The sequence below is a fragment of the Ictidomys tridecemlineatus genome, chromosome 11 (genome assembly GCF_052094955.1).
Source record: "Ictidomys tridecemlineatus isolate mIctTri1 chromosome 11, mIctTri1.hap1, whole genome shotgun sequence".
Taxonomy (NCBI): domain Eukaryota; kingdom Metazoa; phylum Chordata; class Mammalia; order Rodentia; family Sciuridae; genus Ictidomys; species Ictidomys tridecemlineatus.
Genome location: NC_135487.1, coordinates 128,441,553 through 128,465,949, shown reverse-complemented (window position 1 = coordinate 128,465,949; position 24,397 = coordinate 128,441,553). Strand labels below are relative to the sequence as shown.

The window sequence follows — 24,397 nt, the reverse complement described above, 5'->3', positions numbered from 1 at the left end:
AATTTCATACCCATACCTAATGTGTACTATCATATCTATATCATGTCTCAGGCAGTTTATCTTCAAGATATACCCCTAGAAGCGGGCTATGCATTTTGGGGGGTTACTACTAGGGATTGAATCCAAGACTGCTCAACCACTATATCCCCAGTCCTCTTTGTTATTTTGAGACAGGGTTTCATGAAATTGTCCAGACTAGCCTTGAACTGTGATCCTCCTGCCTCAGAGTCCTGAGTAATTAGAATTACAGGTATCTGCCCGAGTCCTGAGACGTTGGAATTACAGTGCCTGGCTTTAAATTTTGAGAGACTGTCTCGCGAATTCATTTAGATCACTTTTGAATTTGTAATGCTCTTGAGCAGCTGGAATTACAGTGTGGGTCACCATACCTGACTGTAATATGTATTTGTAATTTTTATATTTATTCCAGTTTTTATATCTACTTTTCCTAAATGGGGTTTACCAACTTGCACACTTACCAGTAATGCATGGGTGTAACTAATTTTCCGAAATGTTAAGAACAAGAGGGTTACAAGTTTAAAGCCAGTCTGGATAATTTAGTTGGACCCTGTCTAATAATTAAAAAAAGGGGTGAGGGCTGGGATGCAGCTCAATGGTAGAGTATCCCTGGGTTCAGCCCCAGTAACAGGTAAACATTAACAATGTTTTCAAACTTTGGAATTTTTGCCAACCTGACAGATGAAAAGTGGTTTCTCAGTTTAGACTTACGTGCTTTTTCTTCTTGGGTTTTTGTTTGTTTGTTTGGTGGTGCTGGGCATCAAACCCAGGGCCTCATGCATGCCAAGCAAATGCTCTACCACTAAGCCACACACCATACTTCACTTTTTAAAATGGAGGTAAAACAAACCTAATGTGTATAGCTCCATAAAGTTTTTCATTTATATACATCATAGACCTATCACTCAGAAAAAGATGATTGTTACCAGCACCTTAGAGACTCTTTCATATCTTTCCCTTTCAATATCTCCCCCAACCCTCAAACTTTCAGAGGTAACTATTACTTTTATTTCTATTGGCATAGCTAAGTTTTATTGTTCCTGAACTTTATAAACATATGTACTTAATGTGTCTGGATTCTTTCAATCAACATTAAGTCTGTGAGTCAAATCCAGTATTGTGGGTGTTATGAAGTTTGCTCATTTTTATTGCTGAATTTCATTATGTAAATAAATATATATTTTATATGTAGTATGCTTTTTAAATACTTTTTTTAGTTGTAATTGGGCACAATACCTTTATTTTATCTATTTATTTTTTATTTTTATTTTTTTATTTTTTTTTTTAAAGAAAGAGTGAGAGAGAGTGAGAAAGAGGGAGAGAGAGAGAGAACTTTAATATTTATTTTTCAGTATTTGGCGGACACAGCATCTTTGTTTGTATGTGGTGCTGAGGATCGAACCCGGGCCGCACGCATGCCAGGCGAGCGCGCTACTGCTTGAGCCACATCCCCAGCCCATTATCTATTTATTTTTATGTGGTGTTGAGGATGGAACCCAGGGCCTCGCATGTGCTAGGCGGGTGCTCTACTGCTGAGCCACAGCCCCTGCCTAGCACTATATTTTCTAGTATTGATGGGATTTTTGAATTGTTTCCAGTTTCGGCTATAATAAATAATGTTACTGTGGTGCACATTTATAATCCTAGAGTCTCAAGAGGCTGAGGCAAGGGGATCACAAGTTTGAGCCCAGCCTCAGCAATTCAGCAGGACCCTAAGCAACTTAGTGAGATTCTATCTCAAAATAAAAAAATAAAAAGGCTGGGGATGTGAATCAGTAGTTAAGCACCCCTGAGTTCAATCCCTGGTACAAAAAGAAAAGAGAAGAAAACAAAACCATGTAAAGTATTTGGAATGTTGCATGGCATACAGCAAGCCATAGATAAATGTAAGTATTATTTAATTAACATCTATAAGAAGAATTGCAGCTTGTTTCCGACCCAGTGTGTTAGAGAAGGGGAAAGTAAACTTTGCTATAGAAAGTTTTAAGTCAGGTGTGTTCTGAAAAAACAAACACTATATTTACAGTCACTCCATCTATTTATTTATTTAGGTTGTGCTGAAGAATGAACCCAGAGATTCATACATTCTAGGCAATGAGCAAGCTTTGAGCTATTCCTCCACCCCTAAATGGAACTTATTTTTAAAACCATCATGCTGGGGAGGATGGTACATGCCTGTAATCCCAGCAACTCAGGACACTGAGGCAGGAGGATCACATATTGGAGGCCAGCCTCAGCAACTTAATGTGAAAACCATCTTTTTTTTTTTTAATATTTATTTTTTAGTTGTACACAATACCTTTATTTTGTTTATTTGTTTTTATGTGGTGCTGAGGATCGAACCCAGGGCCTCACACGTGCTAGGCAAGCCCTCTACCGCTGAGCCACAACCCCAGCCCAGAAACCCATCTTAAAATAAAAAATGGGCTGGAGGTATAACTCAGTGGTAAAGTACCCATGCATTCAATCCCCAGTGTCAAAAAAAAAAAAAAAAAAAAAGAGAAAAACAACATTACATAACATTACACAGGTTTTGTGTATATTTCCAAAGATATATATACACATGTATATTTACATATGTATATCCAGGCTCCCACACACAAATAGAACCATCATATACACAATGTTCTACACCTTACTTCCTGTTTTTCATCTAATATGTGTGTTTCCACTTACACAGAATAATGCTATTGCAATAACTTAAGTTTGTGTTCATCAATGGCTAAAGCAGGGCTTTGTACCTAGAAGGAATCCAAAGCATACAGTGGAACTGTAGACTAAGTGTTGGAAAGCTATTAGGAGATCATTTATGGATAATTAAAACACACAAAGTCAAAATACCTAGCATGACAAACAAAATGATGAATGACTGAGCCAGCTTGAAGGTACAGCCACAGGACTTCAACAGAAATATATAGTTTTTTAAAATAAGAAAAACATAATAAAAGGTATAGTTAAAATAAGATACTGCAAATGTGAGGGCGACGTAGGGGGCGGGGGGAAAATCTAGGGCTAGGGTTGTAGTTCAGTGGTAGAGCTTGCCTAGCATGTGTGTGGTACAGCGTTAGATCTTCAGCACCACATGTCAATAAATAAATTAAATTAAGGTATTGTGTCCATCTACAACAGAAAAAATTTAAAAAACTAGTTCTATATGTAGAATAGTGATGACTAGGTTTGTGTGTTGTTTTGTGGTACTAAGGATTTAACTCAGGGGTGCTCTACCACTGAACCACATCTCCACCCTGTTTTGAAACTGGGTCTGCTTGTTGCCCAGGCTGGCCTCGAACTTGTAATCCTCCTGCCTCAGCCTCCCAAGTCACTGGGACTATAGGTATGTGATACTACAGCCAGCTTGGTGTAGGAATAACTAGTACAATGCATTCCAGCTTTAAAAAAAAATGACCTCATATACATTAGTTCCATAGTCTTCTTAAAGCTAACAGGTTGCCCTGGTCTCCACGTTACAGAAGAGTTGGGAATGTAGTTCAGCGGTAGTGTGGTGTCCCTGGGTTCAGTCTCCAGTCATACACACACACACAGCAAAAGTTGGCGAGGGATGAAGGTCAGTGATAAAGCACAAAGCAAAGCACTTGCCTAAGAGTGAAGTGCTGGGTTCCGTCCCCAGCACTGGCGAGAGAGAGAGAGAGAGAGAGAGAGAGAGAGAGAGAGAGAGAGAGAGAGAGAGAGAGAGAGAAATATTTTGCTTTGGTGTGTAAGGCAATCCTTAAAGTGTTTCTAAAGGATGGAAAATGCTACCGAGATGCACAGATGGGGAACAAAGTAAAGATGAACTCACACATAACCCAGTAACCACACTGCTCTCACACTACTCCTCGGTGAATTGCTGAGTGAGAGTACAATGATTTCAGCGGCATGGGTCGGTCCCAGAGGCTCGAGGGGAATATGAAGATGGCTTCTCCGGCCTGCAGATTTTTATTAGAGCTGGCCCCACTGGCTTGCGCACGTGAGTTCAGGCACTTGAGCGAAGGGACCACTGCACTCGCAGAGGAGCCCGCACTTGCCTGTGGGATGCACTCAGCTCAGGCAGCTGACTCCCTGCCATCCGCGGGCGTTTGCTCTGGGGCCACCTAAGAGGCGTGCTCGGTTCCCTCCCCTGCACTGCCCGTTTGCGGACAGGCGTCGTGTCCCCCGCAGCCACGCAGAGGCAGTGTCCAGGTGCCCGAACCCACCCTGGCCCCAGGAGGGAGCGCACCCAGGCCAGCACCGCGCGTGCTCTCTAGTCCGCGCACGCGCAGCCTCTCTTTTTCCTGAATCCTTTCGTAGTCCCGCCCCTTGGGGGGACAGAGAGGGGGCGATTGAGCCAGCTGGCTGCCCATCAGACCGGGCTCGTTTCTTCTCAAATACCATTGGTAGACGAGGAAAAGACCCGTCCTCCGCCGTCGGCCTCCCCCCCCCACCCCGAGAGCCTGCGCCACGGAGGAAGCAGCCATTGGCGGAGGCGCGAGACCGCGACTGCTCACTTCCGGCGCGGGCCGCCACGATTTCCCCCGCCCCCTACGTCGCCTCGGCCTTCCACCATGGCCGCCTCTGTGTGGCGTGAGGAGAAGCTGGTCATCCGTGTCCTCCTGTAGCGCTACTGCCTCACCCTCACCCTCTAGGGCCCGGATCCAAAGGAGCCTCGCTCCGCAAACCCTGGGCGCCGGCTGGGAAGACCTCCCGGCCCCGACCGCGGGGGCAGGACTCCCCCGCCCCCACCGCTAGGGGCAGAAACTTAGGGTCTTCCCCGCGGTTAGGGTCAGAAGCCAGAGAGGGCTGCCCTCCCACGGCCCCAGGGCCGGAGCCTCGCCCAGGCACCCCGGGCGCAGACCCCGGCTCCCGCACTTTGAGCTAACGGCTGCCCTAGAGCCCTGCCACCCCGGAAGCAGCCTTGCAGGACCGGCCGCCTTCGTGCCTCCCCGGCGCGGCCTCGGAGAGGAGGGCGGAGTGCCGAGCACGGGGCCCGCGCCCTCCCCTCCCCTCCCCCCGGCCTCCGGCCCCTCTTCCCGGGCGACCCCGAGTTCCCCACGTCTAGGACTTCCCACCCACCCACTCCCCGGCCTTTTCCCGTCTCCTGGCTGCAGCCATGGAGTTACAGAAGGGAAAGGGGGCAGCAGCAGCAGCTGCTTCGGGAGCGGCGGGAGGTGGAGGAGGAGCGGGAGCAGGAGCCCCAGGAGGGGGGAGGCTGCTACTTTCAACCAGTTTGGATGCCAAGGATGAGTTAGAGGAGGTAGGTGTGGCGGGTGGGGAAGGGAGTTAAGAAATTGGGTTGAGGGATACGGAGCGGATATGGGTGGGGGTTGGGGGAAAGGCCTTCAAGTTTTTTCCAAGGCAACACAAACACTGCTCTAGTTTCCTGCTCCTGAAGGAAGAAGAGTGGGCCAACTTCCTGGATAGGTTGTCATAGTAACAGCAGTCACTAGTCTGAAAATGGGTGAGGGGTGTTGGTGATGGAAGGGATACAGCATCCAGATTTACCGAATTTATTTATTTTTATTCCTTTCCACATACACATCACAGCTATTTTTAATGTCCACTCTGTTTCAGACCCAGATCATATTGACTTGAGAATAATGTGTGTTTGTGTGTGTGTTTGTGTGTCTGTAGGTGTCTGGGGCTGATAGGAGCTTGCAGCAGGCCTTGGACCCTCCTGTTAGATGGTATTATTGACGTCGGCAGACAACAGCCAGTTGCCAGTCAACTAGGCATTTAGAATGAGGACACGTGAATAGTGTTAGTTCAGTAGCCTCAGCTACAGGAATGGGGTGAACAAGTGAATGTGACCTAGGGGACCATGTTCCGTAGAACAGATAGAGTTCACAGAGTTGCTGAGAAGAATGTAGGTCAGGGGTGGTAGCTCACTCACTAGTAGCGCACTTGCCAAGCCTGCCCCATGCCTTGAGTTTAATTCCTAGTACCTCATTTTTAAAAAGGTTGGAGTGAGGCAGTACCATGGAACAGAATGGGAATTCTTAGGGAACTTGGTAGTTGTTCCTCCCTTCTTTTTCCCCAGTTGTTCTTCCCCTGCTGGCTTGGATTCGATCACATATCTCTTTCCTAAGCTATACACAAGGGTTTTGACATAGGAATATAAGACCCAGCCCAGAACTGAGGCATGAGGAAATTAATAGGCCCTGGCTCTTCACTGTTCATTCTGCTGCTTCTGATTTTGTTATAGCCCTTTATCAGTTATTATAATGAGGGTAGATAGGTGAAACTCATAAGTTTATTTGAAAAACCATTAGTTCAGACACAAGACAGTGAGACAGTGTGAATCAAGAGGTGGTTAAATCGCAACTGCAGATTACCTACCAGCAAAAGTCTACTTGTAGTTTGGCTTCCCCCCAATAGTTCTCTGAACATTTAGATAAAGTTTGTTTTGTGTTTTTTTTTTAATCAAAATAAATATAATTAGGAATGTAAATAATACTCCAAAAATAATGTATTCCCAAAACATAAAATTGACTTAGTTTAAAAAAAAAATCTTGCTTAGGATTACCTGGATATTCAGATAATCCTTTTTTTTTTTTTTTTTTAATGAAATGACCATTTTGGGGACTAGAGATGTAGTTCAAATGGTAAATGCTTAAGTGCTTGCCTGGCATGCATGAGGCCGTTGTTTCATCTCTGAGTACCACACCACCACGAGAGAAAGAAATGGCCACTTTTATGTCAGTAGTAAAACTACTGCCTTTGGTTCCTCTATCAGGTGTATGGAAGGGAAAAGAGTAATGGTGGATGATAATCTGTTTATTCCTCATCCTGATTCCTACAGGGGTCATTGTGCCTGTGATTTAATTTAAACCACAGGGTAGGACAGCATCCTGTTCAGCGCAGTAAACAAAATGATATGGCAGGAGGAGACCACAAAAGAGGGGAAACATTTATTTTCTTGCTTTTTTAGACTGAGAATGAACTTTTAACTGTTTCCAGGGAGAAGAGGAAGGGAGAGTCCTTTTATTTTCCCTCCTAATCTCTTTCATGGTGCAGATGTTTCTTATTGTGCCTCAAACTCCTCTACTCTCCTTCCTTCTTGGCCTTTTGTCCTTTGCATTCAAACTTTCCAGCTAGCCTTACCACACTATTTTTCCCCCCGTGTGTGGTTCTGTCAACCCCACTAGACCAGAGTGATTTTAAGGGCTCTGACTTCTTCATCTGGGCCTCAGCACAGATCTCTGCACACAGAAGTTATCAAAACCTGGTTGTTGACCAACTGACCTATGCTTGTTCTGGCCAGGTAATTTTCCCTTACAGGTCTGTCTATTCACAGGTATGCAGAGGTAGCCCTCTGACCATGTACACGTACTGTGTGTTGAGAATTATAGGAAAATAAGATGGGTGAGACCCAAAGTCTGCCTTCCACAGTTTATCATCTGAAGACTTGAATTAACACACCCAAAAGAAGGTTTATTTTTTATTTTTTAAAAAATATTTATTTAGTTGTAGATGAACATACAGTATCTTTATTTATTTTTATGTGGTGCTGAGGATCGAACCTAGTGCCTCACACTTTTGAGGCAAGCACTTTTACCACTGAGCTACAGCCCCAGACCCCCAAAAGAAGGTTTAAAACAAAGAAGATCTGATTAGAATAATGAAGAGGATGGTGTCATTATAGTTGGGTATGATTTGGAAAGGCTCTTTATAGAGGCCTGGAGTATGGAGCATTACTCAAGGTCAGGAGCTGGGACTCTTCTACCCTAGGGAATGTTCCTTGTATCCTTTCTTCTCTTTGACCTCATTCCTCCCTTTGAAGACCAGTCTCCTTGCTCATCCCCAGCCCAATTTGGGGAGGGAATGGGATAAAAATAGTGCCAGAGATTGGAGGAGTTAGAACATGTAGTTCCTACTTGCATGAGCCTTTGCAGCTCCTGGTTATTCCTTTGTCAAAGAGGGGCCAGCCACCTTGAAGTGAGACTGAAAGCAGGAGCTGTGGCCCAAACAAGTCAGAACTTCTGGAAGTTATGGATAGGTCTTAGCATTGCATTTGATTAGAAGTATATCCCTGCCATATTTTCCCCAGGGAATAATTTATATCCTTTCCATGGAATCGCTAGGGAATGGACTTTGAGTCATTTCCAGTTTTTTTCCATAAATCATCATTTCACATACAAGGGACTCTTTGTTGAATATAGGTTGTCCTTAAGTATCCATAGGGGATTGGTTCTAGGCCCATCAGAGATTGCCAGAATCTGAGATGCTCAAGGCCCTATGTCAGTTCTGTGTACAGGGAAAGGAAGGGCTAGCTGTGCTTGGAACCCGCTGTTGAGTAACTCCTCATTGATGTGGGTTCTTGAGGATTTTGCCCATTGGATCATTTCTTCCTTTCCTGAAGACCATAGAATTTAGTCCTTCAAGGCCAAAATGTCCCATAAAGGAGCAGTATATACTATTACACTCCCCCCCCACCCCAACTAGTGATTGAACTTAAGGTCCTACCTTGCTAGGCAAGCACTCCATCACTGAGCTATACCTCTGCAGGTCGTTCTTTCTTTTATTATTATTTAAAATTTTTTTTAGTTGTCAATAGACCTTTATTTTATTATTTATATGTGGGGCAGAGAATCAAACCCAGTACCTCACATATGCTAGGCAGGTGCTCTACCACTGAGCTACAACCTTAGCCTTTATTTTTTATTTTTTGAGACAGCCTTGGTAATTTGACTAGGCTGCTTTGAACTTATATTCCTCCTGCCTCAGTATCCTGAGTAGCTGAAATTTTATTGTACACTTTTTTACCACACTATATATTTTCTTAGCTTAGGGTGGGAAATGAAAGATTAGAGGGATCCTTTTTAACTTGAGACTCCAAAGTCAGTTTTCAGCTTCAGGTATATAATGGCAGATATCTGTTGCTGTTGTCGTGGTAGTTATGGTCAGGCAGTCTTAGTACTAGAAAAATTAGTTGAGGAGCTCCTAGAGATGATAAATATTTACTCAGCTCTCTGAGATGTTGTTGTAGAGTGCTTATTCTGAACGGAGCCATTCTGCCAGCAATTGTTGGCAGCTACATATATGATTTCATCTTTACTAAGGGCCTCCAGAGACTGGGGGAAGAAAGATATGGTTACTGGACTGTAGGAATCTAGTTTCCTGTGGCCCTCTTTGAGGGGATTTGATGCTTTTTTTTTTTTTTTTTAATATTTATCTTGGGCTGGGGATGTGGCTCAAGTGGTAGCGCACTCGCCTGGCATGCGTGTGGCCCAGGTTCGATCCTCAGCACCACATACAAACGAAGATGTTGTGTCTGCCAATAACTAAAAAATAAATATTAAAAAAAAATTCTCTAAAAAAAAAATTTTATCTTTTAGTTGTAGTTGGACACAATACCTTTATTTTATTTGTTTTTATGTGGTGCTGAGGATCGAACCCAGGGCTTCACATGTGCCAGGCAAGCACTCTACCACTGAGCCACAACCCCAGCCCAGGATGTGGTGCTTTTGACATCCTGAATCGTTAATTCTCCATCCTGTATGGAGAAGTAATTTCTATAGTTCATGAGGAGTAGTGTCTTCTATACTCCCATTGCCTGCAAAGGACTTCCCATCACATTTCTCTCTCCATTGTGTTTATCTACTTTTCCAGATTCTGGACTCTCCTACTTTCTACATCCTTAGCTGGGCCTCCCTGTTTCCAGAGGCCACTTTGTCCTTAACTGGGCAGTGACCCATAGAAAATTGACTCAGGCCTCTGAGCAGAGCTTAGAATATCCAGGAGGGGCCTAGAGAAACTGTTCCACCCAAGGTCTCTGAGAGTTAAATCATAGCGAGAAACTCTACCGCTCATAGGGCTATGTAGCCAGCTTTGTAGGATTTTGGTACAGGGTCCATCAGGCAGGCCTCTTCTAGAAGTCAAAGGTTTACAGAGGATAAGTAGGAGAGGAAGCATTTCAGCCTACTCAAGCATTTATCCATGGCCTATGGTAGAGGGTTAGTTTTCAGGGATCTTCAAGGACATACAATTGGAAATAGTGGCAAATGGTTTGAAGAGTCTGTTCTTCGTAGACGTAGACTTGTGCAACTGATGAGCTTCCTTACACATTGGATAGATTCTAGTTCAATGAAGGTTGTATGCAAGATGCTTTCAAATTTTTATCTTATTTAATCCTCAGAGCAACCTTGTGATATAGGAATTATCTCTATATGATAAGAAAACCAGGGTTTAGAAAGAGTAAATAACTCACCCAAGATGAACCTAAAGCTAACTAGCAAGTGCAGTTCCTTCTATACTGGGTTTCCTGTCAGTTTGCATTAGTTAGCTGATGTTTGATTTTTTCCTCTGTCTGTTGATTCAGCAGAGATTTCTTCCTTTGATAGGAAACAGTATCTAGAATTTTAGGATGCTATGCTGCTCCTTGTTCACTATGTCCCTCAATTCTGCTTGTTAACCTCAGTTGGATACAGGGGTCCCACCAAGAATAGTCTAGACTTGGCAGCTAGAATAACTCTCTCTCCAGTCCCTGGTAAGAATCTTGGGTAGAAAGGGATGAAATTTTTTTAAAAAGGAAGCCCAGTGTGATGTTTTTCCTCCCCTTCTCTTTTCATGTATGAGGTGTACAAGGTAATGATGTATCTCAGAGCTTGTTGGAGAGGTGGTTTGTGACAGTACAGCTCAGCTTTCATGTGATCTCACAGTTCCCTTTCACAAATACGCAGGTGCTGTTTATTAAGGTGGAACCTGCTGATCTGACCTAATTTGGGAGATAGACCTGACATTTCCAGTGAAGTTGTAATACCTGCAAACCTGGCAGCTTTGGGTTATTTTAGGTTGAAGTTTTATAGCTACCAGAGCTGCTTACATTAACACATAATTCTATCCTCTGCCACCTTATGTTCTTACCCAGGATAGACATACACAACTTCAAGATGGTGGTTAGAAGAGAAGCATTATCTTTCATGCCTAGACCTTTTCCCATTGTCCTTATATTCAGTTCTTAACAAGATGTTTTGTTCTGACATCTAAAGTCAAAGGGAAGTACACCAGCCTGCCTTTGTCACAATTTTGCCAGCAGCATTATCATTGGGGATCATTTTTCCTTAAACAGTTTTTGGGTTAATCCTCATGATAAAAGTTTTAAAGGACTAAGGTTTGGGTGTTTTTTTTTTTTTAATTCTTTTTTTTTTTTTTTTTTAGAGAGAGAATTTTTAATATTTATTTTTTAGTTCTCGGCGAACACAACATCTTTGCTGGTATGTGGTGCTGAGGATCGAACTCGGGTCGCACGCATGCCAGGCGAGCGCGCTACCGCTTGAGCCACATCCCCAGCCCCGGTTTAGGTGTTGATAATGGAGAAGCTTTCTGGCAAAATATATGAGATATATTATCAATGTCTAAATGTTTAGTATCAAATGCATCTTTAGAATGTTGAGCACATGCCATGTTTGGGTGGCCTTTGAAAGTAGAATGGCCCTTGGACAGCTTTTAATATAGCTGTCCCTACTTTTGTTTAACTAGAGACCTTGGCAAGTTTTAGTCTGGCCTTTTATTCTTTGTCACTCCTTTTCTTTCCTCATACTCTTATTATTTTTTAAGTTTGTTTTTAGCATTTTGGGGGATGTTAGGTAGAACAGTATCTCTATGTAGCTGTGTCTATATATTTAGTGCATTCTGCATGCATGTGTAGAAATATCATACATACAATTAAGACATGTTAACAAAAAATATTTTTAATATATATATGTGTGTATGTATATATGTGTGTATATACATACATACATATTACATACATATACATACATATATATATATATATATGTTTCTTTAAAAACCTTGCTTCTTTGGATACCAGCTATGGCCCCCTTCTCCCTCCCAGAAGTCTGTTACCCCTCTTATTTATTTATTTTTTGGTGGTGCTGGGGATTGAACCCAGGGCCTTGTGCATGCGAGGCAAGCACTGTACCAGAAAGAAGGATATGTTTTAACAAATACTCAGTACTAATATCCTACCTATGAATGTTAACAGTACTCTCCTTTAAGCCATCTCCTGCTTTACCTCTGGCCTCTGTTGGGTTTTCTGGAAGCCTCATGATTATCTCTTCTTGCTTTTTCTTTCTCTTTCTTATGTCTGCTGCTTTCTCTTATTTACCTTACCATCCACCCCACAAAAAAATTTTTTTAACAATTTCTTACTATATAATCAGTATTTCAAGTCAGTAATCCAAGATCCATACCTTGTATTCTGTTGATAAAAGTCTTCAATTTTCTTTCTTTCTTTCTTTCTTTCTTTCTTTTGTGTATGTGTGTGAGAGAGAAAAAGTGAGTGAGTGAGTGGTACTAGGGATAGAACTCAGTCTTGTGCATGCTAGGCAAGGCAAGCACTCTACCACTGAATTTTATCTCCAGCCTGACTCTTTTTTTCTTTAATATTATTATTAAATTTTTTTATTTGTTTGTTTTGGTAATGCTGGGGTTTGAACCTAGGGCCTTGTGTATGCTAGACAAGTGCTGTACCAGTGAGCTACATTCCCCAACCTTGATTCTTTAATTTGTTTAATAACTTTATTTCAAAATAATTTCAAACTTAAAGAAAAATTATAATACATAGAATGCTCATATGCTTTTCACTTATATTTACTGATTATCAGTATGTGACACATCTGCTATATTACTCTATATATACAGATATTTTGTTCTTTTGAAAGTAGCAACCATTGATGCTCCTTTAAATTTAAATACTTCCACATATATTTCCCAATAACAAAAGATTTTTTAAAAAATACTTTCTTTTTGGTTAACATGTCTTAATTGTATGTATGATATTTCTACACATGCATGCAGCATGCAGTAATCAATCCAGCCTCTGTTTATTCACCCTCTCCTACCACTGCCTTTCCCAACCTCTAATAATCAGTGTATAGATTCACATTGACTTGTTTTTAGTTTCTACATACATGGAAAGTTACATACATGTCTTTCTATATCTAGCTTATTTTACTTAAGATGATATTGTATGGGCTGGGGGTGTGGCTCAAGCGGTAGCATGCGTGCGGCCCGGGTTCCATCCTCAGCACCACATACAAACAAAGATGTTGTGTTTGCTGAAAACTAAAAAATAAATATTAAAAAAATTCTCTCTCTCTCTCTCTCAAAAAAGAAAAAAAACATTGTATTGCCTCATCCATTTTACTGTAAATGATGGGATTTCACTCTTTTTTGTGGCTGAATGATATTTCATTGTGTATATTTATCACTTTTTTTAATCCATTCATATGTTGATGGGCAGCTAGGTTTGTTCCATAGCTATTATGAATAGTGCCATAATAATCCAAGGTGTGCAAGTATCTCTTTGGTATCCTGATTTTATTAAAAACAGGAATCTTCCCTCACGTATCCACCATTCCATTGTCAAGACTGGATAATTTGCCAGGCACTCTGTGGCACACACCTATAATCCTAGCAGTTCAGGTGGCCGAGGTAGTTTGCAAGCTCAAGCCCAACCTCTGCAATTGAACAAGACCCTGTGGCAAAAAGGGTTCAGAGCTCAATAGTAAGGTGCCCGTGGGTTCAATCTTCAGTACCCTGGGGGTGGGGATGGATAGTTTAACATTGACATGTTGCTAGTTCAAGTCAGTGATTCAAGTATTCACATTTTATCTGTCGTCCCAATTATAGCAGTCCAGGATCACACCATTGTATTTAGGTGTCATATCTCTGTATTACTCTTTATTATTCTTTAGTCTGTAACAGATTCGTAGTCCATTTTGTCTTTCCTTACCTTAGCGTAAAGGCTCCCCCCCCCCCCCCCCCCCCCCCCGCCACCCGGCGGTGTTGGGGATTGAACCCAAGGCCTTGTGCATGTGAGGCAAGCAGTCTACCAACTGAGCTATGTTCCCAGCCCCTTAAGGCATTTTTTTGACAGGCCAGTTATTTTGTGGAATCTCCCAATTTGGGTTGTCTCAGACTCCTGAGTAGCTGGGACCCCACACCACCTATCTTCAGTGCATCTTATCAGAAGCATATGGTGTACTTTGGTTCCTTGGTTGAGGTGATGCCCTCCAGGTCTTCTTACATTTATTAGTTTGCCTCTGAGATTTATAAGTTTGAGTGAATCTTCTTTCTCTTGAAAGATTTACCTGCTGGTAAACATCTATTGAAAATATTTGCCTAAATCAACTATTATTGCTATTCTTTCTATATTTGTTAGATGGTGCTCTACTATAAGGAAGGACTTTTCCTTTTCCTTTTTTTTTTTTTTTTTTTTTTTTTAAGGCAGTTAGAGCTAGAGACATCATCAGGCTTGAATTTTTTAAGAATTTTTTTGGGGCCATAAAGGTATTGTGTCCATGTAGAACAGTGGTGGAGCACCTGGGCATGGTGCTACATTCCTAAAATCCTAGCTGTTTGGGAGTCTGAGGCAAGAGGATCATGAATTCAAATCCAGCCTTAGCAACTTAGGGAGACCCTGTTTCTAAATAAAGTATGTAAAAATAGGGCTGGGGATGTGGTTCAGTGGGTAAGTGCCCTGGGTTCAATGCCTAGCACCAAAAAAAAAAAAAAAAAATAACTACTTCATAGGTGATACTGACACACTGTTATGTTGTTCTCACTCTCCCCAGAGATTGGAAAGGTGTATGAACATTGTGACGTCCATGACAACTGGTGTCTCTGAGAGAGAGGCCAATGATGCCCTTAATGCTTATGTAAGTACAGCACTCCTTGTACCCATTTCTGCTTCTGGAAAGTTCTTAGATACAACCAGAAATATGGAAAGTGAGTAAGATCTAGGGTTTTTTAACTCCTCTTTTAGGGTGGAAAGCTACCTACTAGAGTCTTATATGTTTTTAAATAACAACATTTTAATAAATTTAGTTCGGTAGTAGTTTTTTCTTTGCAAATTATTCTCACATATTTTATCTTTTACATTTCCATTGAACTGTGTGGTCAAAATAAATGGTACATGGGCTGGGGTTGTGGCTCACCATAGAGTTACTCGCCTAGCACAGGTGAGGCCCTGGGTTCGATCCCCAACACCACATAAAAATAAATAAAGATAAAAAAAAAATGGTACATGTGAAGGACTTAGAGTAATCTCAGGTTCACAGTAAATGTTCAGTAGGTATTACCTACTTATTATTGTATATTTATTTTTATTTTTATTTTTTTGTTCTACATGGACACGATACCTTTATTTTATTTGTTTTTATTTATTTATTTGTTTGTTTATTTTATGCTGTTCTAGGGATTGAATCCAATGCCTCACACATGCTAGGCAAGCATTCTACCACTGAGCCACAATCCCTACCCCTGTATATTATGCTTATTTTGTCTTCAAATTAGAAATTTCAGAGACTTAATGATTTGCCCATGATTATGGTTGGTAGGTAAGCTTGTTGGTAGCAGCTGCCTTTCTTTCTTTTTTTTTTTTTTTTTAGTTTTAGGTGGACACAGTATTTTTATGTGGTGCTGAGAATTGAACTCAATGCCTCATGTGTGCTAGGTGAACACTCTACCACTGAGCCACAACCTCAGTCTAGCAGCTGCCTTTCTACTTCGTGCTGCTAAGATCTGATAAAGCGGGGCCAGGGTGGGGGGGGGGACTTTTTGGTTTTATTTTTCCTATCTTAAACACTCTCTTTTCTATTTCTGGCTTACTTCAGGTGGCTTGAGAAAGCAATAAAGATTATCCCTTTCCTCCACCTCTCTCCTAAAATGGATGTCTTATCCTTTTTTTTGATACTGGGTGCTTTACCACTGAGTATACTTCCCAACCTCACCCCCCCACACACCTATTTTTTTTTGGATACAGAGCCTCACTAAGTTGCTGAGGCTAGTCTCAAACTTGAGATTCTCCTGCTTCCCCAGTTCCTTGGAATACCCGTGTGGGCCACTGTCCACCTAGCTTCATCCCTTTTAAGAGAAGAAAATAAACAGATTCAAGACTTGATCATTCTCCATTACATATTAGGAGGCTTTAGTTTTCTGGTTGATACTGTGCTTGAATTTGAGTACCACCAACTACCTTCTTTTCTTCCTCACTTTCCAGGTTTGCAAAGGTCCCCCCCAACATGAGGAAATCTGTCTGGGTCTCTTTACTCTTGTCCTCACAGAACCTGCCCAAGCCCAGAAGGTAAGATACCTGCTGTGGACCCACAGACCCTCTCAGACAGGATCTGGGAATATGGTGAAATTTACCATTTAACTGGGGACATATCAGACTCTTTGACTAGTGCTGAATCAACTTGTTCTCCAAATGTAATTTTAATCCCTTTTTATTCTCAGTGAATTGATTATTCTCTAAGTTCTTTCTGTTCCCAGACCCAAAGCTAAAAGGCAAGAAAAGGCAGTTGTGAGAGTGAAAAGCACTTACAGATTGAAATTTTAGGTGTATGAGGTGAGGCTCAAAGGGATAAGATCTAATCCTAGGAAAGAAGAAAACCACTGTAATGATATCAGTGAAAGTTCTTATTCAGAAGAGCATCCCCATTAGCAGGTGAATAGAAAGCAGGCTTAAATTTTCAGCAAGTAGCTGTAATCCTAGCAACTTGGGAGGCTGAGTCAGGAGGATTGCAAATCCAAAACCAGACTTAGCAATTTAGTGAGCCTTAAGCAATTTAGAAAGACCCTGTCTCAAAATAAAAAAGGCTGGGCATGGGGCTCAGTGGTTAAGCCCCGCTATAATCAATCCCCAGTATCAAAAAAAAAAAAAAAATTGGTGGCAAGTAGAATTTAGAGTAGATAACTAATCCTAGCTACTCAGGAGGCTGAGGCAGGAACAGCTTGGACAATTTAGTGAAACTCTGCCTCAAAATAAAAAAGAGTTGGGGATATACCGCATGATACAGCAGGTGCCTAGCATGCAGGAGACCCTGGGTTCAACTCCTGGTCCTTTTTTCAATGAAAACAGAAAAAGATTATAGAGAGTGCTGGAGCCCAACTTACTGAGGAATACAGTAAACCTAGTCTGTAGCTCTTTGTAAACAGAAAAGGAGTCTTTACACAGAATGATATAATTGGGATTCTTCCTTGAAGTGAAGGTCTAGGCGGTAGGATCTCTGTGGATTCTGTTCTTTTTTTTTTTTTTTTTTTAAAGAGAGAGTGAGAGAGGAGAGAGGGAGAGAGAGAGAGAATTTTTAATATTTATTTTTTAGTTGGTGGACACAACATCTTTGTTGGTATGTGGTGCTGAGGATCGAACCCGGGCCACACGCATGCCAGAGGAGCGCGCTACCGCTTGAGCCACATCCCCAGCCCGATTCTGTTCTTTTTATAATAACATAGCAAAATTAAGTCTTCTGCCTGCCTAGATTTTCCCTTTCCAGTAATTCCATGTCCTTTGAGTCTTGGCATGATGATGTATGTGTTTGGCCGGGCACGGTGGTGCACGCTTGTAAACCCAGCAGCTTGGGAGGCTGAGGCAGGAGGATTACAAATCCAAAACCAGCCTCAGTAACTTATAGCATCCCTAAGCAACTCAGCAAGAACCTGTCTCTAAATAAAATATAAAAATGGACTGAGGATGTGTCTTAATGGTTGTGACCCTGGGTTTAATCCCTGGTATCAAAAAAATAAAATGTGTCTGGAATCTGGCTTAAAATGTTTGACATAAGACTCCTTTGGGCAAGTTTGACTCCCCAGAGTTGGGAGAACTCAGCTTCTCATTGGCTCTTTCATGAACAAGGTGGGTGTGGAAGGAAGCAGACATGCTCATTGTGCAGCATTCTTCTAGGCTTTGCCAGAGAATATCTCATTTGATGCTTCCAAAAAATTGGATGTGGTGGAGGCTTTTTTCTGTCCCCACAACCTGCTCTCACTTTACCTATGTGGTACTTGGTGATTAGAGATGTCATCCTTGTTAGGGATAACCAAAGGAAACTCACTCCCAGAGGTAAGGATAGGATGCTATGGTCTTCTGGCACAGCAGTTTGGATTAACCTTGGGGGAAGGATTTATGGGCGTGACAACCTGACTTGTTTGTACTTTCCTGATGTTAGCTGTAGTAGAAAGGGTCTGAGGTTAGGCAGATGGTGATCCAGCAAGTATTCAAAATCCTTTTTTTGTTGGGGGTACCAGGGGTTGAACTCAAGGACACTCGACCACTGAGCCCCATCCCCAGCCTTATTTTGTATTTTATTTAGAGACAGGGTCTCATTGAGTTGCTTAACACCTTGCTATTGCTGAGGCTGGCTTTGAACTTATGATCCTCCTGCCTCAGCCTCCTTGGTTCCCAGGAGAGCCCAGGTGATTTTGGACTAGGACTTTGTTGAGTAAAATTGATATTTCATTTTTATACTGAATTCATCAAGACCCTAGAAAATGAATGTTTCCCATTTGTTAGTGTTAAACAGTATATTATCCCCTTCATTTTTGGTGGGGGCGGTGGGTATGGGGGATTGAACCCAGAGGTGCTTAACCGCTGAGCATAACTCCAGCCCTTTTTTTGGTGGTGGTGGGGTACCGGAACTGAACTCGGGGGCACATGACTACTGAGCCACATCCCCAGCCCTATTTTGTATTTTATTTAGATACAGGGTCTCACTGAGTTGCTTAGTGCCTCGCCATTGCTGAGGCTGACTTTGAACTCGCCATCCTCCTATCTCAACCTCCCGAGCCACTGGGATTACAGGCATGTGCCACTGCCCCTAGCAACTCCAGCCCTTTTTAATATTTTATTTAGAGACAGGGTCTCGCTTAGGGCCTTGCTGAATTACTGAATTGCTGAGGCTGACTTTGAACTCGCAGTCCTCCTACATCAACTTCCGGAGGCACTGGGATTACAGGTGTGTGCCATTGTGCCCAACAGATCTCCTTCATTTTAAATAAATTGTTGGCAAAGATGAGAGTAGAAGGTTTCATTTTCTCTTGTATGGATTTTTTTTTTCCTTTTTTAAACTTTTTTTAAAATTGTAATTATTAATGAACATTACACTAGTTAATTAATTTCAGTGTGTTATTTCCATATGTCAGGCTTTAATAATATTCACTCTCTTTCTTGCCTTCCTCTCTTTCTTTCCCCATTCTCCCATTTTTACTATTTCTCCTTACCCTTCCTTGAACCTGATGGTTCCTCTTCTACTTTCATCCATTTTCCTGCAAATGATAGGATTTTATTCTTCTTTATGGCTGAGTAATACTCCATTGTGTATATGTACCATTTTTTAAATCCATTCATCTGTTAATGGGCACATATATGATTCTATATCTTAGCTATTGTGAATGGTGCCATAATAAACATGGGTATGCATTTCCTCTTTTGAATGCTGATATAATTTTCTTGAGATATATACCCAGGAGTGGTATAGCCAGGTCATATGGTAGTTCTAATTTTAATTTGCCCCCTCTCCCACAATAGTGGGAATTGAACCCAGGAGTACTCTACCACTGAGCTATATATCCCTAACCCTTTTTATTTTATTGTGATATAGGGTCTTGCTAAGTTGCCAGGCTGGACTCAAAACTTTTGATCCTGCTGTCTCAGCCACCATGCCCTGCTCTATTCCATCTTGAATAAATTTTTATAAAACTACAACTAAAATCTCATTAAAGGGCTAAGGATGCAGCCCAGTGGTAGATCACTTGCCTAGCATGTGCAAGGCCCGGGGTTAGATCCCTAGCATTTAAAACAAAATAGCAGCAACAGAATCAAAACCTTTTTTAGTCATCTCAGTACAATTTACTCTTGCCTGCTGGAAAAGATTGTTTGTTTCAGGTGAGTTCTAAATCAGACAGAGTAAATCAATAAACCTCAGTGAAGAGAAGAAGACATATCTGGTATTTCTGGTTCTTAACCTGGCATGGCAGTGAACGAGGCCACTGGGCTCTATGTTGTAAGTTCTTGTTATATAGTTAGGCCATCCAAACCCAGCAAGGGCTAGAGCACTCCTCTTTTGTGTTAGGACAGCCCCTGAGGGAGGCCCTGTGCTCCCTCGGGAGGTCAGACATCTCACCTTGGGTCTCATAACTAATTGACAGATACACCAGGATTCATGTTCACATGCTAAATATTTCCAAGTAAATCCTTTACCAGTGAGACTCAATCTGATTCCCCAGATCAGGCCTCTTCAGAAAATGGTAGAGATAGAATCAGGAGGACACAATTTTAGGTGAGTGAGGAGGTATCAGGTAGTTACTCATTCAGAGACTTTGAGCTAAGTCAGAGAGTGGTGGGAGAACTGATGATATATCTCCCTTGAGCTTTGATCCTTCTTCCTAAAAAGGTAATTGTCTTGTGAAATAGTTCTGTCCTGCAAACATTTTAGGCGGGAGTTAACTGATAAGGACTGATCTTAAGACATTGTTTCAGGCTTCAGCAAGAGAACTGTTTTCTGAATGTTTATTTGAGGTTAATTTTACCTTTGGAACAGAAATCCCAGGATGGATTTGAGATTTAGTTTTTCCTGAATCTCCATAGGCCAAGAGTTAAGAGGCAGGGAAGAAAAGATAGTGGAAACTGAGTTTTGAACTCATTAGAAAACCTGTCCTAGGCTTGGCTTCCTGCAGTTTGGGGAGGCTGAGGTGGGAGGATCTCAAGTTCAAAGCCAGTCTCAGTAAAAATGAGACCCAAAGCAACTCAGTGAGACTCTGTCTCTAAATAAAATATGAAATGGGGCTTGGAATGTGGCTCAGTGGTTAAGCACCCGTGCATTTTCAACCCCCTGTACCAAAAAGAAAAGCAACCTGCCCTAGGAAAGCATGAGCTGGGAAGCCTCTGTCACTTGGAGGCAAGTTCATAGAGTCAGGATCAGCTCCTTCTGGGACTTCTTAGTGGGTAGAGAGGATAACACAGTTAAGGAATGAGTGGTAATTTCTGTGTAGAAAGTAGAATATTCATGGGGTGGGTTCTGTTCCAATAGTAACTTCTTGATTTGACCTGCCCTCTTGTCAGTTCTTGGGAATGTTTGTATTCTTTTGAGTTTGCTTATTTCATATTTGTTAACTGAACTAAACAGCTGTGAGCAGGCCAGGCTGGGAAGTTGGTAAGGAGGGAAGCTAACGCTGTGTAGGCTCTATAAGTCAGTAGATGAAGGTGATTGGAAAGGATGTAACATCAGTGCCAAGGTCTCACTCCCTCAGAGAGTCAAGGCATTTCTTGGTCTAGGTACTTCTCTCAGCAGGCAGCTCCAGAAAGAAGGTTGGGGACTGAGGCTAATACATCAATGCTCTCAAGAGGGTCAGGCTAGATGTGCTACCTCAGCACCATCCTGTCCCCCCTCCTTTCTTTGAGACCCTCTGCTTTTCTTCTCTGTTCATTGCTGAGTTTTGTTTTTTTCTCCCATATGCTTCTCTTCTAAGGCAGTCAGCAAACTGGCGCAGAGGTGGGTAAGACAGCTGGCAGCATTAGGAATATGAACCTTTTGGTACCCAGCTGCCATGTGTTACCAGCAGTTGTGGTTGTTAAAGGTCCCAGTTGGAGCATGAAATTAGGCAGGCATTATCTGCCCTCTTCATCTGACCCTGTATCTCCTGAGAGAATTGTCTTCCTTCCCTGTCCTGGGTCTTTTCTGTATTTCTGGGGTTTTGACTTTGATTTGAACAGACAAGCCTCCTTTATGCTTAATGTCTTTGTCCTTGGCCCAACACAGATTTTCCTTCTGCCTCCGCCTCCCTGATCATTCTCTTTACCCATTCTGTGACTTACTTCTGACTGATTTGCCCAATTTGCTGGCCAGCATGTTGGCAGTAATTCATTACCCTGCCACCCACGCATCCCTCTACCACCTTCCTGCTTTTCTCATGCCTTGTTTGTTTTTTTTGATTTCCCAACCATCTCCCAGACGTGGTCAAGGATAAATTCTGCTTTATAAAAATACAAAAGTTTGTGACATATGGAGGATATCTGTTATTTTCATCAGATGGATTGGTTTGACTTAAGTACCAGAAGAGTAGGAGGAGTCCCTCATCACACTAAGGCCAAAGAGCAACTGGTCTTTATGTGTACATCTCTTTTCAGTGCTTAGATGAAAGAATTTAGAATGTTGTAGCTTCAAAGCCATTGCAAATTCTTACCTCCGCCCCTAGCAGGGTCTTTCTTTTTTAGTTATTTCTCACTTTAGTGTAAGAGGTGGTTAAACATGGAATGTGGAATTAGACTGCCAGGATTTGAATCTTGATTATTCTTCTAGTCTCTTATGTAACCTGGAGCTATGTGCTTTAACTTTTCTGCCTATCTAATCATACATAATACCCAATTCAAAGGGTTGTTATGTGTGTCAAGTGTAATAATGTATATAATACAAGACAAATTAATATTAGCTATTATTGTTATTATTCTTTTTTTTAAGAGACAGAGAATTTTAATATTTTTTTTTTAGTTTTTGGAATTTTAATATTTATTTTAATATTTAATATTTAGAATTTTAATATTTTTTTTTTTTAGTTTTCTTTGTTTGTATGTGGTGCTGAGGATCGAACCCGGGCCGCACACATGCCAGGCGAGCGCGCTACCGCTTGAGCCACATCCCCAGCCCCTTGTTATTATTCTTGATGCCATCCTTGATACCTGCCACCTTTATACCTTTTGGATGAAACCCTAACAGGACAGAACTGAGCAGGCTAAGGGGGCTTCTAACGAGATCCCTGAAGGTATTCCCCCAGGAGTTTGGGCTCACTGGAAAGACTAGTGAGAAAAGCTCAAAGAGGAAAGGAAGCAACGACTTTCACAGAAAAAACTGTCCTACCATCCCTGCCCCTGGGGTGGGGATATTGAAGGACCATTCTTCTTTCAATACTTGACAAAAGCAAAGGGTATCCAGAAAGAAGAGAGACGTTTAGTAAGAAAATTCAGTTTGGGTTTTGTTGTTTCTCTGGAGCCCTGATCCCTTAGTGCTTTCTTTGTGGTATCTGTCTGGGTCAGATCGGGTCTAAAAACCTCTGGTTGCTTTATGGCTCATTCAAATAAACCCATTCTGCAATGACCTTTTACTGGCAGATGAAAAGCAGATGGCCTCCACCTGGTTTAGCTCAGCTTGTGCCTTCAAACAGTATGATACTTCCTGAGAAGGGAGGTAGGGGGAGAGGGATAGGATTAGGAGCTTTGTCCAGCAGGCTTTCCAGTCTTATTAGAGAATTGCTCAGTGCTTTTCCCCTCACCCTGTATGACAGACCAAGGGGTAGATATGGAATAAAGGAGCCCTGTGGAAGGAAAATATCCAGAATGGAAAGTGTTTCATCGCTACTTGGTGTCTCACAGGTGTTAAGTTTAAGAGACTAGAGGGCAGGAGGTGCACTGTGAGTGGGCTTAGGAACCTTTTCCTCAACTTACTAATTGCTCACAAACTTTGCTTTTTGCAGTGTTACCGAGACTTGGCTCTGGTGAGTCGTGATGGCATGAATATTGTCCTGAATAAAATCAACCAAATACTTATGGAGAAGTACCTAAAGTTGCAGGATACGTGCCGAACTCAGGTAAGAATAGGAAGAAAAGAAGGATCCAGGGATTGGGAGTGTTATCTCAGTGGTAAAGTGTGTGCCTAGTATGCACAAGGCCCTGAGTTCTGTCCCTAACATCAAAAAAAAGAAAAGAAAAGAATAAGAAGGGATCCAGCTCAAAGACATAACCGTGGGGAGGGATCCTCTTACAGAGAAGGGAAGGAGAAATTGGGGCAACATACCCCTGCCATTGTGTACCTATTTTGTAATATGGTTAAGTTAGCTCCTTTCTCTAACTCACAGTTCATGTTCTTCATATTTTCTCCTCTCTCTAGTTGGTGTGGTTGGTACGGGAACTAGTGAAGAGTGGGGTTCTGGGAGCTGATGGTGTTTGCATGACATTTATGAAGCAGATTGCAGGTGAGTTGAATGTCAAGAGCATAAAGAAGAAAGAGAACGCTGGGGTTGTGGCTCAGTGGTGGAGCGCTTGCCTCCCACTGTGAGGCACTGGGATCGATCCTCTGCACCACATAAAAATAAATACATAAAATTTTGCATCCATCTACAACTAAAAATATTTAAGAAGAAAGGAGAGGAGCCCAGAGACTCAGGCAAGGCAATAAAGACTGATTAAGCACCCATGGAACCTGATTCCTGGGTTACTTAGGCTCTTTCTTTCTGATACAGATATCTGGCTTCATGTGTTTCAGGAAGAAATTGATTGAAAAATCACAGGAGCCCTTTTGAAGCAATAAGTTTTGCTTTGTTTTCTTTCCTGTCAAATCCAAAGCCTAGCAGAATATTTGACCTATTTTAGCCAAGCTTCATTCTGGGTTTTTGTGGCATATTGAATCAGGAAGGAATGAAAAGAAAATTAAGGGGAAATAATTCATCCCTGTATTATTATGCTTTCAGAAATCTAGACATCTTCCCTGACTCCACCCCTGTGTTCTGAACAATTGCTCCCTAATAATTATGACAACTGATTGGGACCAGTCTTGGGACAAAGGATGTTACAGAACAGACCCTGACATTTAGGTTTTATTATCATCTTGGCGTTGGTGACATCTGTCTG

The 24,397-nt window shown here is 41.9% G+C and overlaps 1 protein-coding gene across 1 annotated transcript in view; it reads left to right on the top strand.

The window, feature by feature from the left end:
• Positions 1-4,493: 4,493 nt before the first annotated feature.
• Ints3 (integrator complex subunit 3) overlaps positions 4,494-24,397 on the top strand; it is a 42,068-nt gene continuing 22,164 nt past the window's right edge. Inside the window, exons 1-5 of the mRNA XM_005331268.5 lie at positions 4,494-5,248; positions 14,574-14,657; positions 16,001-16,084; positions 23,245-23,358; positions 23,658-23,742. Coding sequence (XP_005331325.1) covers positions 5,105-5,248; positions 14,574-14,657; positions 16,001-16,084; positions 23,245-23,358; positions 23,658-23,742 — 511 coding nt within the window. The 5' untranslated portion in view covers positions 4,494-5,104. The remainder of the gene's footprint in view (positions 5,249-14,573; positions 14,658-16,000; positions 16,085-23,244; positions 23,359-23,657; positions 23,743-24,397) is intronic.